This window comes from Pelmatolapia mariae, linkage group LG7, assembly GCF_036321145.2.
Source record: "Pelmatolapia mariae isolate MD_Pm_ZW linkage group LG7, Pm_UMD_F_2, whole genome shotgun sequence".
NCBI classification, from domain to species: Eukaryota; Metazoa; Chordata; class Actinopteri; order Cichliformes; family Cichlidae; genus Pelmatolapia; species Pelmatolapia mariae.
In genome coordinates, this window is record NC_086233.1 from 53,274,682 (window position 1) to 53,294,730 (window position 20,049).

A 20,049-nucleotide genomic window follows, 5' to 3' on the forward strand; every position below is an offset into this window, starting at 1 on the left:
ATGAAAATAAACCAAAACTTGCTCTGCGATGCATTCAGTGGAGTGTGAATATTATATAGAAAGCACTTAAGTGTAAAAAACACCTGCTATGAAAAAGCTTCTATGAATATTGTTAACTGTGGCATTTTCTTTTGTTTTGTTTTGATTTGAGTGTTCAAGTAGAAAAGCGCTCTATAGTCTATTTACTTGCCGTCTGAGTGACGCAAACTCATGTTTGCATATATTGTTTTGACAGGCAAATAAAGGGCAACGCAAGAAAAAAAAATAGTCTGACTCAAATGTCCTCTCGGAAGTTTCCATTTGCGATCTCCTCGATCTGTCCTGCCATTGTTTCCATCTTACCTCACTTGTAACTCAAAACTTTCCAGTGCATTTTTGCCATGCTCAGCTGGCTCAAAAGTCATTTTCCTTAGGTGACTTTTTTCATGTGCACCATCCAACTCGCTGGACTGGTTTTAGCAATCACATTTTGTATGTTTGTGAATTCATTCGAGGTGAGTCGCACATGGAATTCTCCCATGAAGAATCCTTAGCTATTGTAAAAAGATATCATCAAATATGAGAATGCAACATTTGGCTGCTGTGGATTGTGTTCAGAAACAACAATTTGGCACAAAGTCAGGAAAACAGCAGGCTTATCAAAGGCCATTTTGCGTTTGTAAATAAGCAAATATATCCACTGGCTTTACTTTACCATGGAAAGGAAACCAGACCATGTTGCTTTATGTGTGTCATGCTTGAAACCCTCTCCCCAGTGGCACAGATAATATTACGCTATTTTAAAATCACACGCTGCCCTCTCTTTTGATATTGGTGTAAAAATAGAGATCAGTGCAGCAGCACGAAACAGTTTGAAATGTAGAACAGACAGCAGGAAGCTATATTTAGAATGGACACAATCACAATAAGTGCCTGGTGACATTTCACCAACTCCCTACTGAATGCCATTTGTCTGTCCTTACTTTCATGCAGTTTTTATACACCCTTAAGATCTCTACTAAAGTCTAAAAAGGAGTAAAATTGAGTTAGTGATTAAACTTCATTTGTCCTTACTCACAGATTATGACATTAGATATTACTGCACCATTTGAGTCTCACTCTCTTTCTCATCTTATCTGTGTCGTAAGAAATTAGGGATCAATGTTGAGAGAACTATAGTCACATATTTAACAGTTAAGCATACATCACTGGCTTACATAGCTCCGTTCCAGCAGCTAAAGTTGAGTTTTAAATTTGTGTCTTTGTTATTGTGCTTGGCACACGATTAAACATTTAAAAAAAAAACGCTGAAGCCACTGAGTAGTATGAATGCGGGCAGGGTGATTTGACACCACGGGAAACATGTTGGGGGTTCTCCAGCGAAAACATTCCTTCAGCCATGCACGTTTTAAGTGAGCACATCCTCTGCAGAGGCAGCTCCCTCCAAGTGAAATTTAAGCTCAGCAGCACTGATTGGCACCCAGAGTCTCAGGATGTCACGTTGAAAACGCTCCACACTCAAAGAAGAAGAACATGCAATGAACTTCAGCGAGAATATCCACCAAACTGATCTCCCTGTTGGAGCTCAGTCTGGGGGGAGTTATTTTTTTTCTCCTTATCTTTCCTCATGTGGTGCATTTTCCATTGTTATACCTCTCTGACCTGTCTTCCCCATGTGATGTTTTGTGTAATGTATGTATGGTCGGAGGGTAAGATGGCGCCGCCATTGCGTGCAATAGGTCGGCAGCCTTATGAAATTTCCCCTTGTGGGACTAATAAAGGTATATCAAATCAAATCAAATCAAATCAATCTAATGTTGTTGAAATAAGAAACCTGTACAAGCTACAAAAACCAACCGGTTCAAGCTGCAACAATGGTAGCACTAGTAGAGATAGTTACAGCTTTATTCTGAGAAGTCAGCTTAAAAAGATAAGGAATGATAAGTTGATAAGTGTAAATTGCAAATATAAGGGGAAAAAGTTGCCTGTGTCATAATGTTACCTATAGCACTTCTTCTGGCAAAAAGTTTATGCACACATCATGTCATGGTAATTTTGGACTTTAAATGACTTTAAATGAATAACTTTTTTAAAAAGAATTGGATGCACATATTTGAATTTGTTTTAGATTTTCTTTATCCCACACAGGGTCAAAGGTACACATACAGGTACACATACAAGTATAGATACACCCCTGTTAATGTTTGGTTAAATGTCCCTTAGCAAGTTGCACCTCAACCAGAAGCATTTGAGTCATCACAAACCTTCTGGTATAATTCTGGTTGGATTTCTGGCCACTCTGTAGCAGTACTACTTGAAGCAAAACAGCCCCAGAGCATGATGCTGCCACCACCACGCTTAACAGTTGATACGGTGTTCTTAAGACTTGAAAGCCTCACCTTTACTCTTCCAAACATACCTCTTGTCATGCCAAATACCTCAATCTTTTTCTCGTCTGACCACAAAATTCTTCTCAAGAAGGCATTTTGCTTGTCCATGTGGACAGCTGCAAATTTCAGTCAAGCCAAAAGGTGTCAGTTTTGGAGCAGGCTCCTCTGTCTTAGTCAGCACCCTCTCAATTTACAATGACGTGAAACTCACTTCACTGTGGACAGTGACGCTGTGGTGTTCCAGCAGTTTCCAGTTCATGGCAGGCTTGAGCCTGAGTGGTTCCTTGGTTGTTCCTGAATATCCTAAGTAATTTCCTATGAGGTTGGCAATTTGGGTCTTCTTCCAGACCCTGGCAAAGTGGTGATACATCTAAATAACTTGTTCCTATGTAGAATTTTTTGAACTGCTAAACTTGTATTGTCATTCATATATCTTAATTAAATATATCGTATTGTTTAATAATATAAAACATCTAGTGATCACAGAATATCATAAACCACTGCATTTTGTTTAGAAATATTTACAACATGTAACTACAAAAAAAACCCTCAACTTGTCATTTTGATCCACTGAGATGTGTTTAGGAGTTTCTGAATTGGTCGTGAGTGCATTTTGTTTTAAACAAAATCATAGACTGTATTTAAAAGATGGTTTTACCCATCACCCATTTGTTTTTGAAGTTGTTTTTGAAAGACTGGCATTTCACCAGTTTTGGCCATTTACATTTTACCTTTTTTGAAAAAAGCCATCAAATGCGAGATGCAAATTTGAATAAGAAACTGAGGGACACTGCAGCTCTTATTGTCTACTCACGAGCTTGCTAAGACTTAAAGGGTACACAGCTTTATTGTCCATTTTTTATTCAAAGTTGGACCATATCAGATGAGTTAATTCTTGAAATTAGAAACTTGCCCCCTGCTGGCCAATAAAAAGAATACAGTTTTAAGGCCTTCTCGTGTTAGACCAGGGGTGTCAAACATAAGGCCCGGGGGCCAGAATCGGCCGCTAAAGACCCCGTTTATTAAAAAAAATTTCTTTTAACTGTACTTTTACAGTTTTACAGATTTTCTTACCCATAAAAACCTTTCTCATGGTCATTCACAATACATCAAAGTAATTGGATTATAGGTTTCTGTAATTTTACAAACATTCTTACAATCGTAGCTCAAATGATGATGAGAAGAATGATTTTTTTCATTTACTACAGCAGCAGTTCTTTACCATGTAGAAAAACTGACACATAATGTTTAAATTGCTCTTATTTGTGTCATATTAAGATATCTCAATACATAGTTCAACTTTTTACACTGACAGAAACTGGAGTTTCACTGGTCCGCCCCACATACCCACTGCGCAAAGTGACGTCATAGTGATGTCTTTTTAAGTCATTTTTTGGAGGTGCAATTTTGGTCCGCAACAACTTTTGTTTTGATGTCTTTTTAAAAAAATTTTTTACGTCTATTATACTGTACTTCTAGCGTTGACATCCATAGGACCTCGGTGTACGGGCTATTTATAGTCCAACTGTGGTTGTTGACAGGCAGTTTGCAAAATATGTCCAGTTCATACACACACACTTGCACAAACTTCTCATACTGTCGGTTGCAACTTCTTTCAGTCCTGCTACCGATCACAAACATGTAATAGCCTACTGAATAAATCAGTAGGCTAATACATAATAAATTGTGTTTGTTTAAAAATAATCCATATTTATACGTATCATGTTGATAACAATGTTGAAATTTGTAAATAAAAAAAATTACATTTCTTAATCATGTAAGTTTTCTGCGCCTGCCATAGACATCCACATGATGTTCAAAAAAATTACCCAGTCCAAAGTTCAAATGTTGAACATCATATTGACGTCCAGGTTGGGTGATGGTTGGACATCCAAATTGTGGACCAAGTTCAGATATCATACAGATGTCCAGAATTGGTATATATATAAAAACATGATCTGCACATCTATCTGACGTCCACTGTTTAGTGGGTAAGATCAAAGTGGACCATATGTGGCCTGTGATTTAAAAAGAGTTCGACATCCCTGCATTAGCTGACCTCATTGGTTACCTCCCTGGACATTTTTGGGGGGCAATAATAATGTGCAATAAACATTCACTCATTCTTTTATTTATTTATTAAGTCAAGTCTTTTTTGCTCACACCTTTTTTGCACTTTAACATCTGCTGTGTGGTGTTTAGTTGTACTTAGTGCTGACGTGGGACAGCTTTCAATTTCGTTGTACTATTGTACACGGTAATTTCTTATCTTATCTTTTCTTATCTTATTAGACCAACTCCACATCAGTCAGTTAGATGAAAACTGTTTTATACAGTTTACTTAACTAAATATTAAAGCTATAAAAGGATTCTTATGAAACAAAAATATTTATAAAAAATAAATACAGTCATATAAAGCCAATTTGGCATTAGCGGTTGCCCAAAATGACCACTGGGGTTTTACAGCGAGTCACATCACATTTCCAATTAATCTGGTGATAAGTTCACAACATAAAAATAAAGTCCCTCTGCGCAGAGCCTGCTGCCCATATCCTCCAGGAGCTGTTTCCATAGCAACCACAGTGGCGTAAGAGAAGGATGAAGAGATTTTTTGGACGATTGCTGAGGCCTAATGAAATGAAGACTGTAAAATGATTGGTTCTGTGTTCTGTGCAAACTATTGCATAACTCTAAGATCAGCACTGAGCTGAATATATATATAGAGAGAGAGCTGCAGGTGTTCAAATTGTGGGCCCTGCCTAAATTTGCGTTTGATGTTTCAGTTGCAACAAGGAGACAAAAACTGACAGCTGCAGGTAGCAGACGGGCAAGGAAAAACTGCCCCGAGCCCTTTACCAGAGGTGAAACCCTCTGCGGGACTCAAAGTGAGGTGAGCCGTGAAAAGTCAGAGACACTGCTGGTGTGTGAGAGTAATGTTTTATAGCTTTTTCCACACTGGCCCTGTGTAAGAAATATAGTTCATAAAGGAAATATTTACACAGAAAAGATTAGATTAGAGTCTCCACTGTAGTAGCTTCTACTACAACCACAGTATTAGTGTTCAAGCCTAACTGGGCCAGTTGTGCTTTTCCTTGTTATTATATATCATATGTAATGTGGATGCTCACATTAAAGTTTAAAGTTTAAAGCCATGAGGCCAATGCGAAAATATTCATTCAGAGCCAAAAATCTCAAAACATTTATTATTCAAATTCTTTTTTTTCTTCATGGCTCTGTATGATGTCAGTAAGAGGGGATCTCCCTAATATAGTCATGTTAGAGTCTCTGTGAACAGAAAAGCCTCAAAGTTCTGTCTGTGAATGACAGCCAATCACAGGAAAGATATATTAAAGGGAGGGTGCCATTAAAGAGGCATCAGCTAAAAGAGCTTGCGTCAGAAAGCTGCACCAAGGGCCGATATGAGCTGATCAAAAAGGTTCTGAGAACTAAAAAAACACTGTTTTTTCACTGGTTGTTCATTTGATGTTTAAAGTTTCAACATCTAAAATGTTACTGCTTGTCTAATTGTAATTTTAATTGCGAATTACTATAGCAGAGGCTACTGTAGCTTCTGCTATAGTAACATAGAAACCTAGAAGTGTGCCGTAATTAAATATCCAGGAGATAAAGTAAGCTTTCTACATGACATAAAGATAATGATGACAGAAAAAGATATATTTTGATAAGGAGTACTTTACATGACTAAAAAAAAACACATGTAGCTTTTCTTTGGCCAGCATGCTTTCCTTTGAAATTTAAACAGGAAAGGTTAAAGTACACGACTGTTTGTACTCCCAGTCATTCCTCAGACTCCTTCAGTTTTCCCCACTGTCTCCCAAATGGGCTGGGCTTTTTTCCCCGCAGTCCACCCTTTTCCAAATCCTATAAATAGCAGCTGTTTCAGAAGGCAGAACAATACTCTGCAGACTTCTCCATTCATACATTCCTGGCACCGGACCAAGCTGTCTCCACCCTCTGCTGGTTACCTGACTCATGTCTCTGCACGTCTACTGTATGTAAACAGTGGTGCACACACACACGCACAGAGCAGGAAAGAACTTAACAGAACCACACACATATCTGCTTTACAAATGGCTCTTGTTAAAACTAATGTGAATCACAAAGTACAGACTGATGTAATGTATTTAAAATACTAAAATAAACTGTATAAACATATTTTCTCTCTGGCAGATTTGTCCATGGATGTAGCATCTGTTCTTATCTTAATTTCCATCTTATTTGTTTCTAAAGAAACGCTGCAAGACTCAGCTTCGCATGCAAAGCCTTATCTCACTAAAATACCTAAAGCTCTACAATCTTCAGTGAAAAACAACACTGAATTTAAGAAGTAGATTTGTTTTTCTTTGCCTGCTTTGTTTTTGACCAATGCATAACATCACAGACGGTTCAGACGACTGCCTCCTGATTGTAGTATCATGGTGGTTTGCTGATTTTGGCATGAAATGTAATTTAAGGTCAAAAATCCCCCTCTCCTTCTTCCTGTTTCCTCCTTTACTTTTGCTATTGCTCAGACTGATTCATCAAAATGGTATGAAACATGAGCTTTTTAATATATCTTCTCTTCAGATAATATATAAATGGCATGTTTTATAATTGTAACATATCCCTAAAAGGAACTCTAATTTTTCATGAATGCACTGCAGCCCACTGCAGAGCAGTGAAAAAGCAAATGTCTCACAGTGTTTGCTAACTTGTTGGCTCCGTAGTAGTCTGTATGAGGTCAAATTGCAGCCATGTTGAGCCAGTTGGTGATATGTGTCCTGCACTCTCTGTCCTGGAAGCTCTCTGTCCTTGGCTAATTTAAACATTTCCAGCACTGAAACAGTTCTGAAGCGGACTACTTCTTCTGTGTGTCCGATGTTGAACCAAGGTAAACAGATTTCATTCTACCAAAATGTTATGGATATTGTGTGAAAATGCTTTTGAGTGCTTAAAGCATTGTAAAGAAACAAAGAAACAAACACATAAAAAACCACAGTGGGTGAGGTGGAGTGGGGGGAATGCAAAATTTTGTTTTAATAACTGCTTTTAGTTCAGTGTCTTGATGACATCCTGCAGCATACAGTAGCTACACCCTCCTTCAAATCAGTCCTGAGTACCTTAAAGCACCTATCAGCAAGTGAAAAAGAAAGTACACCCCATTTTAGTTCTAAGGTTCTATGTATTAGGGCATAATAAAACCCCATCTAGTCCTTACCAAATTCTAAAATGATGTCAATACCACCTCAGATGAGAACTACACATGACTTATTACATTGTGCAAAATCTATTACAAAATACAGAAGCATTGTGTTAAAGATAGATCGATAGGTAGAGGAAAGAAAAGCACACCTTAGATATTCAAAGTTGCATCTGAACAAAACGCAAGAATTCTAGAGCACTTGCTGTGCTTTGGACAAGTGAGATCAAAGTGCTGTGGCAGGACCTTAAGACAGACGTGCAAAACGAATGCCCACAAACCTCAATGAGTTTTGTTTTTTTTTAAAGAAGAGTGGGTTAGAATTCTCCCACAACACTGTGAGAGACTGATAAAATCATACACAATGAAACACTTTAAGTCATTCATGTCAAAGGTAGTTCTACTAGCTACTGAATCATGTGCTGTACTCACAGCACATGGGGTTTTTCACACAGATGTGTGCGGCCATTAAAGAAGGCGGTAGACTGGAGACCTTGTTCTCCACTAATATTCATAGTACGGAAGTAATGTGAGCATAAACATTTTGGTGTTGCAAAGTCACAGAAATTGTCAGCTATATATGAACAAATACCAGCACACTTGTTTATAAGTTGATCAGCATCCCCCATTGGTTAAAGCAGGCAGAAGGCAGCAGGCTAAAGAGGGTGGGAGCCTTCTGGGAAAAGCATCGGTGGTGATGGAGTCACTGAATATCAGTGATACTCCCCAAGTGTCACAGACACACGCTGTGCTTCAGCTGTGTAGGGTCTGTGAACAATTTGAAACTAACAAACCACTCTGCTGTACCTTCGATTTCCATTTCTCACTACACTGCTCGTTTCAATATTTACATACATGTCTCGGTTTTGCCACATCGTTGCTCAGTCGGAACTTGAAGGCTATGCCACAGTTTGTATAATTGAACCATCTGACACTAAAACTGTCATCTTCACGCTCTGTGTTTTGCTTTTCCCGGCAGGCTGAACGTAGGAAGCAGTGTGGGAAGAATTTTTGTGTGGGAGTGTGCCGGTCAAGAGTGAGGGAACGTCTACTATTCATGATCATCTCGCTTTGGACACCTGCCAAAAGTTTCTGAAAATGAGGGGGCTGGTGGCTGAAACACAGTGATCATTTATTGTTTTCATTGTGCTTTGGCTCCTCGTTTGTCCAAAGGAAGTGAGAAAGAGTCTGTTTCAGGTCTTCTGGGTTTGTCATACGAGTGGAACTGTAGGTGAATGTTGTGAATAATGTGAGATCAACTTTATTTTTAGGTTGCTTTTTTATTTTTTACACTGTCACTGGTTTAAAAATATTTATTATTGTTGACATTTTCCTATATTTATGCCATTACAAAGGACACTGACACATACTGAATAAAAAAAAACATATTTCACAGTTGATCGATTACCAACTCATCTCCATGACCTTTACATGTGCTGCTTTTCCATCTCTTGCTGCTGTATCTAAAACTGTGCGTAGACCCGTGCAGAAAATCCTGACAGCCTTTACGCGATATTTTGTTTATCGTCCTGTTTACTTCCACACCATCATTATCACATTATGTGGTTACATTACATCATAGCCACTCCATTACCTCGTGCCAGAAATGTTGAGCATGGTAATCCAGTGATAAAGGTTGGAAAAGGTTGTGCAAACATCACAACTCCTGCTATATTTTTTAGCAAGGCAGTGTTAAAGTGATGCATCTGCAAGGTTTAGCTGATTATTACCACATGCGACACCGTGGCTGGTGCTGTTTTTGCACTTACAATCCGCCTGTGTGTGTGTGTGTGTGCGTGTGTGTGTGTGCGTGTGTGTGTGTGCGTGTGTGTGTGTGTGTGTGTGTGTGTGTGTGTGTGTGTGTCATCCTGCCAAAATGTGGTCCTGGAGATATCTTCTATAGTAAGAAATACCAAAATGACGATTTGAAGTAGTGTTTGAATACCTCTTTGTGTGTCAGTGGAATTTTTTTTCCTTGGTGTAACATGGAAGTTCACAGAGTCACAGTGGTGTGGTGGTTAGCACTATCACTTGGGTGAAGTTTATGAGTTTGAATCCAATCTGGGTCTTTCTGCGTGGAGTTTATATATATATATGTGACCTGTCCAGGATGTACCATCACCTCTCACTCCTTTGAGAGCTTGTTCCAGCCAACCCACAATCCTGAGTTGGTTACGCAGAAGAAGATGGATCACAGAACTTTAGAATAGTCAAATTTGAAAATGTAAGCTCAGGGTTGGTAGCATATGCTAATTGATTCCGATTCACAAGATATAAATTTGACTTTGCTATTTTAAACCATATATGCATACATTTATAGCCTGTCCATAGCACTGATGCTGTATAGGCTATACACGCATGTCCAGCAATTTTTTAAATTTATAATGTATTTGTAAATTCCCAATAAGTTGTATCTTTGTCTTTCATTTTAGAAATGGATGTGGTCCAAGAATGCTGTCACTTTGCCGTGAGTTAGCTAAAAAAGCAAATAGCTGACTGCTAGCTTTCCATAAGGACTACAAACATGTAGGAAGTGTGTCATAAAACTACAGTTCCCCACATGGCCACTAGAGGAAGGCTCCTAAAGTAAATCAATCCCCAAATTTAAAATGGAACAGCTATTCCCTAACTCACCAGTGCTGTTGCGCACTTAAAAACCAGAAAATCTTAATCTTACATTTTCACTCTAATTAAAATACAAGAGAAATTGGTATATTTCCTTGAATTTTTTGTGTTAAGTTATAAGCCCAATATGTGAGCCACCTGCAAATTAGACACAAAGGTCAATACATGTGTTGTAAATTTAGGTCAGAGTATTGATTAATAGCACAAGCTAACCCCCTTATATTGCCAGTTTTATCTTTTTTTTATATGAATAAATGTATTTATATAACTATGTAACAGTACATTATTATTACTTTGGACCACCTGCAATACCTTTGTGGCCCACTATGGAGCCCCTGCTAGCACTTTGGTAATCCCTTCCTACAGTCTGCTCACTTTAGCTAATTATTTGTTTGTGGCAACTGTAAGGATATTTGTTTTAACATAACTGACCTATTACAAGTGTGGGTTAGATACAGGTGGGTTCCATTTCTGTCTTCTCTTATACTAAAAGACAGTCTAAGAAGTTGGCTGCCAGGTTTGTCCAACATGTATATAATTTTTAGCCTGTTTTACGTGATCGAAAGTTAGAACTGTGTTACTGAAGTAAATTAGCGATTCTTGCTACTCAGTTTAGCTAGCCAGCTAAGTTAGCTTACAGCTTCTACAACTGCTGGTTTAGAAAAAGGGCACAAGATGGCGGTAGCTAAAATGCTTCACTCTGAAGCCCGTTAAAGTCCTGGTCCGTTTTTTGTCTTTATATTCTAATTCTATATTTTAATAGTACTAGTATAAAGTATGGCGTGTCAACCATATTGTATTCTTCACTTCATTTGCATTTTTCTTAGGTAAATTACTTAAAACTGTAGTTGACAAACGAATCGGTTTAGCAGCTAGCCTCAAACCAGCAAAAACCACATAAGAGTTTATGGTGTGAGAAGATGGCAATTTGTTATAGTTAAGTGTTTCTTAAACACGTGTGGACAGTACAAACACGAGGCCCCACAGGACTACTGTAGTAGATGTAAGTTGAGCGGAGTCGACACTTCTCTGCAGCGCCTCTAGGGCCGGACTTGTGCTCGCAGAGGAGGAGAGTAGTACAGGGAGGTGGGAGCGCGGAGGCAGGGCAAGCTCTGTGTGAGTTAGGGATAATGACAGACCGGCACGGCCGGAGTTTAGCAGAAAAATAAGAACCTGGTGAGCAAAATCCAGAGCCGCCGCGAAAAACCACTAAAGTCCGCGGCGGAAACATGCGATCTGACAGAAATCTACGTGTCCGCGTCTCACTTGTGCCTTTGCTAACACCTTCAGGGAGTTCACATGTTTCTGCGCGTCGACAAGGAGGCAATGTTTAGACGCAGACGAGCGACGGAGCCCCGCGGAGTTTGGATGTGTGTTTGGTAGCTTGTCAGATGAAAGAGTACAGTTTGTTGAATCGAGAGGAACGGCGCCAGGGAGCACCCCGAATGTAGCCTCCGGGGGAAGCGAAAAGCGAAACACTGTACTTGCCAGTGTCTTCCTTTGGTCACCCTGCTGTGTGTTTCGATTTCTCGTAGTTCTGTGAGGCTAACGTAGGAGAGGATGCAGGTGAAGAAGCAAAGGGACCCGGACCGGAGCGGCGGGGACATGCTGGAAGCAGACGGTCCCCGCAAAAACTCCTCGTGCTTCTCAAATATCAAGATATTCTTAATATCGGAATGCGCCCTGATGTTGGCACAGGGCACCGTCGGAGCATACCTGGTGAGTACAACACAACCCGAGCTCACGCAGGACTCGGAGTGCCTGCAGTGTGAACTGAGACCCCACTGCAGTGGGGGCTGCTCAGATTTGTGTTTACTGGGACTAGGCTTTTGCATTTGGGGTTTTTCCTGGTCTGCATGCTTTTGACTAATGCAGCAGAGCAGTGTCAGGACAGAAACCTGCCTTCTTCTCAGTAAAGTCTGCCCTTTAGGATAGTATGCCCTTTACCACTCTTTTGCTTGTGTTTTTATTGTGAGGAAAACATCTATAGCTACTTTTCACTCATGTCTAATTTATCTCTAATGTGTAGCAACTCAAACTAAATCTTCATTTACCATCCATTTACCAGAGGGTGACTTTAAAACTCTGGTTAGCTTTAGTAATAATAGCCTAAACATATTTAGGATGGCAGAATTTGGCTGCTTTGACCCCAAATGACATTCAAGGTCAAAAATTTCCCCTCCATTACTTAAGCTTTCACGTTTACTATTACTCATACAAATAAACTGTTAGTATGAGAAATAACATAATTAACATCTGCTCTCTTCTGATGAATCTTCAAAATGTGTCTTGGTGATGATGATGATGGAGTGTTACAGTAAAATTTGAACACAGGAATGCCTAATATAGATTTTGTTAAACAAAGCTCCCTGAAGTGCTTCAAATTTTTCCTCAAAGGGTCCCAGAGGATCTTTCACAACCTCGGGCGAACCACTCTGAACATTTAGTTTCAACATTAGCAGTGTTTATTCTCCAAGAATCACACTGATTTCTCAGCTTGCTTGTTCAATTATTAGAGTAAAACCCTTAATATCTTGTCCATATTTGGAGTGGAACATCTTATCTTAACTCTTACTGAACCTGCTGAGCATCAAGCATCCTGTGGCCCAGCAACAACAGAGCACAGTGGTGCCACTCGGGAGTCACTTACGGGGAGGAGGGGGGTCTTTTTCTTCACTGTTTATTTCAGATTAAACAGGCAGTTGCAGTTTTTTTGTAGTATATTGGCACTGGACACCTGTTTAAACAGGAAAGGAAAGATAGACCTGCAGGTGAGGTTTGGAATCATTCACTTAGTCAAACATGCCAAGCTTTTGGGCCTGTTTTTGTTTGTAAAACCCACCGAGCTGATTTACATGGAATATCATTTACTCAGACAGGACTGAGGTACCTGGCTTAGTGACAGTCTAATGAGCTGGTGTCGACCTGTATGAGCTAATGCGGTGTCTGATTGGATGAAGGTGCTTAGGAGTGTTTGCTGGCAGCAAAGGGGCAAAATTTAACTATCACGACCCCCTCTGATTTCTGTGAGCTGCTTGCAGCACAAGACACTTACAGTAACAGCATGCTGTGCCTCCTGATTTAGCAGCTTTACTACAGGGGAATGGTTAACCTGCACAAACACATGAGAGCACACATGTATGTCTGCAGTCCGTGATTTATTAGGCCTGTTCTTTTTAGTTGTGCAAGTGAAAAGAGGGAATTAACGGCTTTGAGTGTGAAGCAAATAATGAAAGATTGTTCTAGGCAGTTGAGTTCAATGGTCTAATGCACATTAGGGCTATAACTTTTTTCTTTTTTTCCTGTCATTACTAGGTGTGTTACAATACTAGACTAATAGTACAGACCCAAAGATATTCAGTTTATGATGAGATATTATAAAAACATATAAAAGGCTAAAACCAGAATATTTCCATTCCTTCTGCTTGGTAAAATGACAGAACTTATTTATCAATTGCTAAAATAGCTGGAAAATGAATTAAATTTTTTGATTCACTGGATTAATTGACTAATCATTTCAGTTTGGTGGACATAGAGTTTGAATCACAGTATTACAGGAAACTAAAGTCCTGGCTTACAATCACGCCAAAGCTTTTTAACATAATGTATGTGCACTCAGGATATGGGCTTTCAATAAGTAAACAAACAGCAACTCATCTGAAGTATGGCCATTTAAGCTGCTCTATTTTGCCATGGTTAAAAAGGTATTTTGTTGCTGCTTTTTGATATCAATAGATCACATGCATGATGAATATATTCAAACATCCCTTAAATAGTGATGCCTGATTAAGGTTTTAAACTTAGGGTGTGGTGTTATATGTAAATCTATGAATAGAAAGCATTGGTCAGTTTTTGTATGCAGGGCCCAAGAGTTCAAAATCTATTGCTCATGTTATCACTTCTCACAAAACCACCAAATCTGACACTTGAAAGCTTTGAGCTACAAAGTGCAACAACTGAACCTCAACGGTGTTTGTCTTGGCGCTGCAGGCCTGTCACACCAAGTGTGTTCAAACACGGAGGAAGCCCAAACATGGCTGTCCTTTTGAAATCTCAGTACTTATACCCCTATAATGTTTGAACATAAGGTTTTAGGTGGGATCTGATTTGTTTAGTAACTTACCAGACATTTTTTGGTTTACTTCAGCCATTTTTGTTGATTGGAGCACGAGTATAACCATTAACACACCTGTCAGATATCAGATTCTGTGAAAGTGTAAAATGTTGTTTTGAAAACTGCAGTACATTTCTAAAGAAGTGTTCAAACTATGCTATACGAGTTATTTAAAAAGAGAAAGCACTATAAAAAAAAGTTCATCTCTGTGCCCATGGCCTAAACTGTGGAGGCAGCTTCTTTTGGATGCCACTAACAGAGCTCTTAAAAATAACCTGTGCAGTCCTGTTCGAATACCTTTAGATAACCTTCAACCTGCTGTAAGCCACACCTCATAAAACAGAGTGGATTCCATTCTAATAGCAGAAGCTTAGTTATAAACAGTTGCTCTCCCATCACAAATAGCACCATTTCAGCACATTTACATCAATGCTAAACCTCAATGTGCAGAAGTGACTGTCAGCAGTGAGCAGCTTTCTTCTGCATGTTGATAATTAAATGCCTGGTCAGTACATCCTGAGAAAAGTTGTCTCCTCATGCTCACATAAGGTTTGCTCTTCTCATATTTGATGGGTTGTCAGCATGACGAGGTTTGTTTTGTTGCTGTGAGACAGATTAAACATTTCCACAGTCTGAGTTGTGATGCGGAGAAAATGTGGCTTTGACCACTGACCATTAAGCATTCCTCTCAGTTTTTCCTGTGTATTTTATGCTTGTAAGTGAAAAAACAGTGATGGAAAGCTGGCTGTTGAAGTCAGAAACGTGTTGAACCTGCAGACCAGAGTATGACTCATCCAGAGGGTTTCCACTGCTCAAACTGTCAGTCACAGGTGCTGACTGCAGGCTCTCGATAATGGGATGAGATGATGTGGTGGCTTTATTCCCTCTGTTTCAATGTTAATGTCTGCGTAGAGCTGCAGCTGTTATGTTAACAGGTTGTTGGGGCTCACTATTGTTTCTAACAGCTGGGTAAAACAGGATTGAGCTTAGATCCCAGCTGGGCAGAGCCAGCCAGGCATAAATGCAGCCCATCTAGTGTGTTTGCATTCCCGAGAAAGAGCCACCCAAGGGGCAGAAACGTCATGACTCATTCTGAAGTTTTCAATCCAACAAACTTCACTGAAGGTTTCCGGCATGAGCCGCTCCCAACAATCATCTTCTCTGCACTTTGATAAGTAGTGAAAGAGTCACTGCAGTTGTGTTCAGAGAAGTGCAAAAATGACCTGCTGTCACATCTAACTTCTAAGTCACAGAAGACAGCTTATTTTAAACCCAAATGGCAAAACAGATAGACTGTATAGCATTGTTTTTTGTTGGAAGTGACAGTCTACGCACCTGTTGTGTAGTAAGTATTGTGCACAGGTAAATAAAGTAAAGATAATGCACCCAGTAAACCCACAGATACAGATTGCAGTTCAATTTTAGGAGGACACAGTGTGTTGAGCTGTCACTAAAAGGACAGCTGTGGAGGAAGTGTAGGTGCTAAATACAAGAAAAGCTGAAAATATATTCTATGTTTTACTGTTTAAAAAATAAAGCTGATGCTTCACTGTGATTCCTCCTGCAAACCAAACACTTAAAATGTACAGCATCGAGGTAAAGAAAACATTCAAGTGTGTTTGCATGATGGAAGAAATGAGTAGTTTTGTCAAATCATTTCCACATTTAAGCCTTAAGCACAGAGCCTCTTGGAGCCACAAAGTTTATGTCTGCATTAAAACTGCTTATAAACCTAAATCAATTGTGTACATTAAATCACCATAATTGGGAAAGAAATGTGTAAAATGCTCTGGCAGCAGAAACCACAAGTTGACTGGTGGGGCCCTCTTTTCAGGGGATGTTTGTGTTAGTAGGATCTTTTCTTTCTTTCTTTTTTTTTAGTAACTCAATCAAAACTCCTTCATAGTGGCAGTTGGGAAAAGGGAAGTAGTTGTGCCCTTTAAAGGACAGTTTGAGCCAAATATATAAATAGCATTTTATACTCTGTAAAATGTGCCACTGTGGTTTGCATTGCTCAGAGAGACTGTTCCCACAGATTCGTCTTCACTGAGATATCATGGCATGCACATGTCTAACTAAATTTAAAGTGTTATTTGTCCATCTCTGTATATCCTGACTATAAATGTGGCCTCACAGTATTTATTCCCTGACCTCTGAATCGTATCTGGCAAACAGGGTTGCCAAAAAACTATCCTATACAACCTTTCTGTTGTGTTTGCTTTGTTTAGAAGTTACTGGTAAGCTCTAACTCTTGCTCTGGATGACAGCTGGTGAACGAGAGAAGCAATGGAAGTAAATGTTGCTGTGCCCAGCTAATCAGAAACAGAGGCCTGTTGCCTGGGAGGAGCCACAGCGTGGAACATCTGAACAGCTCGTTATTCAGGATGTTCCAGTAGAAAGGCACACTTTAAAGCAATGTGACTGATGATGATGGAAACACGTGATTTATAGCAGAGCATATGAAAGAATCAAGCACAGGCCCCATTTAGATCCACTAATACTTAATGTGTGTTTTATGTTTGAATAATCATGCGTCCTTAATGGCTCTTGTTTTAAAATCCAGATATGTATTCCACATTTTTTTGTTCATTCCACATTATTCGCATGGCCCCATATTTTACTTATTTGTTCCTTTTTTTGTCCTGTTGTTTTTAGGTGAGTGTGCTGACCACCCTGGAGCGGCGGTTCAACCTACAGAGTGCTGACGTTGGAGTGATAGCCAGCAGCTTTGAGATAGGCAACCTGGCACTTATCCTGTTTGTCAGCTATTTTGGGGCTAAAGCACACCGGCCCCGTCTGATCGGCTGCGGTGGCATCGTCATGGCACTCGGCGCTCTGCTCTCAGCTTTACCCGAGTTTCTAACAAATCAGTATGAGATAGGGGAAGTGTGGAGGACTAATGAGGGTCGGGATTTTTGCTCCAACAGTAACAGTTCAGAGGCTCAGCAAGCTGAGAAAAATGTATGCGACAACAAGGCCAACACCAACATGATGTACCTGCTGCTGATCGGAGCCCAGGTCCTGCTGGGGATTGGAGCCACGCCAGTGCAGCCCCTGGGGGTCTCCTATATCGATGATCACGTAAAGAAGAAAGACTCCTCACTCTATATAGGTGAGCCATATTAAAAATTCTTAGGGTCTCATCAAAGGAAGACACGTTTGGCTGAATGGATACTCTTTTTGAGCAACACATGGATTTCCCTAGGAAATGAAACCTCGTGTGTTTGTTCATCGCCATCAGGTCTAATGTTTACATAGCTTAAGTCAACATATTATGCATGTGCACTTCTGCTGCACACCATCTCCCTTTGTTCCCAGCGCAGGCCTGTTCATGCGAGTGCCAGGTGAGCACATCTTGGAGCTGTTTAATCTCCATTGCAGTGGTTTAAGTGGTAAAGAGGCCAGAAATGGGTGAAATGTGTCGGTCTGCTGTGTTTGCGCTCCTCTCTCAAATCCAGGATGCTGCTGATGTGGCTAGGTTTAAGGTGAATTCAGAGTGCTTTCTGTGCAAAAGTTTGAATTCACAGTAGCTGTTTAGAGATTAGAGAGCAACTAAATCTGAGGCCTTACAATTTATATATTTGACTAGTGAGGTTCTTGCTATATATATACCATACAGAATTGAAAATAAGTTTTTCAGTGTATTCATTAAAAAAAAGGTTTCATTGACTTACAGTTATACATGATTAATCTTTCCCATTACATGTAAACCACAGGCAAAAATCCCAATCAGTCTGTCTCTATGTTTTGACTGGGCCTGTAATTTGTTATCCAGATTGAAACATCAACCTTTGATAGAGTGCATGAGATGTGTCTGAATAGTAGGCAATGTTTGTTATCAGTGTGCAGCAGAGACAATAAGAGCCTGAATGTAGGATGAGTTCAGGCTGGTACACACCCTTCCTGATACATTTGCACAGCAGCGTGCTGTGTGTCACTCCAATACAGATGTGACCTGTGGACAAAGCCAGCAGTGTGCTTTGTAATCTCATGGCCAAAGCTGATGTTCTTGATTGCCAGTCATTGTGTTTATTTCAACATGTTTTTATATATATTTTTTTTAAAAAGCACATTGTCAGGATCTCTATGATTTCAAACAAAGCTCAGAGTATCACAAAAGGCTTTGACATTTTCGCACCACAGTGTCGATGCTTGTAATCGGTTTATAGTGGGAAGTGGACTGTGAGTGATTGAAGTTTGGTAGGCACAGGGGGGAGAGATTTGGTCCTGCCTTCCTCTGATAAGCTGCTAGGAGAGCTGGAGGAAAAACAAGCGGTGAGCAGCGAGGAACAATGTGGTATTGAGTCGTGCTCAGCTGATCGTCCTAATCCTTCTGCTGCAGGCTTGTCATGTGCCCCCAGCTCCATGAATGGTGTATATTGTCTGAATTTCCTTTCATATTTTGTTACATTTTTGGATTATTCATTCAGTTTACTTCAGCAATAACATTGTTGAGAAACACACCAAGTTGTGTTTCATAAGTCTTTGTTGTTCTTCCACTGTGTTTGGTTATTTACTGCACATTAATTAATTTTAAACAGGTTCTGTGGCCAATGTCTTTAGCTTCAGTTTCATAGTTCACTTTAGCTCCTTACACACCAGTGAAGATCATCTGTGTAGAAAACCAATAAAAGCAGAATACACACTATACCTTAAATTGGCAATAGTAGAAACACGAGATTCTTTAGTTTCTTTTATTGACACATATACATACATAATAATCAAAACACTTGGTTTAATAGATCAAAACTAATGACATAAGTAATTTACAACAAGCAAAAACAAAGTAGAGAAGTAAAGATGGCAAGGATCCATCACTTTGTGAAATAATTAATGAAAAAATGGTTCAGCAATTCAGCTTCCAGCTTCTTCAAAGCTGGATCATAGACCATCAAGTGAACATTGCAAGATTATTTAATTTTAAAAAAATGCTTTATTTAATACTTTAACACCTTTCCAATTCTAATCTTTTTCAGGCTATTTAACCTCTGCAGAAAGGTTTGCAGAGAGTGTTTTGTTGAAGTTTTGATGGGGAGTTTAGGCTTGGTTTTTAGGAAATGTTCATAACATAAAGAGCATGCCTTTCAATTCTGTAACAATAAAACCTTACTTTTAACACATAGTTCTCACAGCAGTGGCAGGCAGATGTGTTAGCACACACAGTAAAGCTTCCTCTGCAACCACTGCTGTCTCATTTTCAGCAGAATGATGATACATTAACATGCTGTCTAGACTTGGACACTTTCACACTTGCAAGTGTTAACAAATAGTCATGATTTAAAGCAGAAGAAATATGTTTTTATGTACTGTTTAATTCACTATCATATCATTTTAAGCTCAGCACCGGTTTGAAAAATATCGGCACAATTAATGATCCTAATCTGTAAGTGATGGTGTTTTTATCTCAGCACAGCTGTTACCCATCACTGTTGTCAAAGCATAGTTCCACCCAGTGATGAGTTATTGTTAAGATTAGAGTCTGAACTAAACGGCCAGGTGACGAGCACATACCTTTGAAGAGGGCAGGTCTCGCGCCATGTTCAGTACAGTGGTTCAGGGAGAGTGTAGCATAGAGGCCTGGAGAGGAGCCATAATTACAGAGTTAGGCAGGAATGCCAACCAGCCAGCAATGAGGTGGGTCTGACTGGGCCGGGACGCTCACGCATACCACACAGGCCTATGAAAAACAACTCCTCGAGAGGCTCTGCCTTCCTGCTTTTACTGTGTACACCGCAGCAGAC

General features: G+C 39.7%; 1 protein-coding gene across 1 annotated transcript in view; it reads left to right on the top strand.

Moving 5' to 3' along the window:
* The first annotated feature begins 11,280 nt into the window (after positions 1-11,280).
* The window catches only part of slco3a1a (solute carrier organic anion transporter family member 3A1a), a 34,286-nt gene continuing 25,517 nt past the window's right edge, over positions 11,281-20,049 (top strand). Inside the window, exons 1-2 of the mRNA XM_063479706.1 lie at positions 11,281-11,913; positions 16,964-17,420. Of these exons, the coding sequence (XP_063335776.1) occupies positions 11,755-11,913; positions 16,964-17,420 (616 nt within the window). The 5' untranslated portion in view covers positions 11,281-11,754. The remainder of the gene's footprint in view (positions 11,914-16,963; positions 17,421-20,049) is intronic.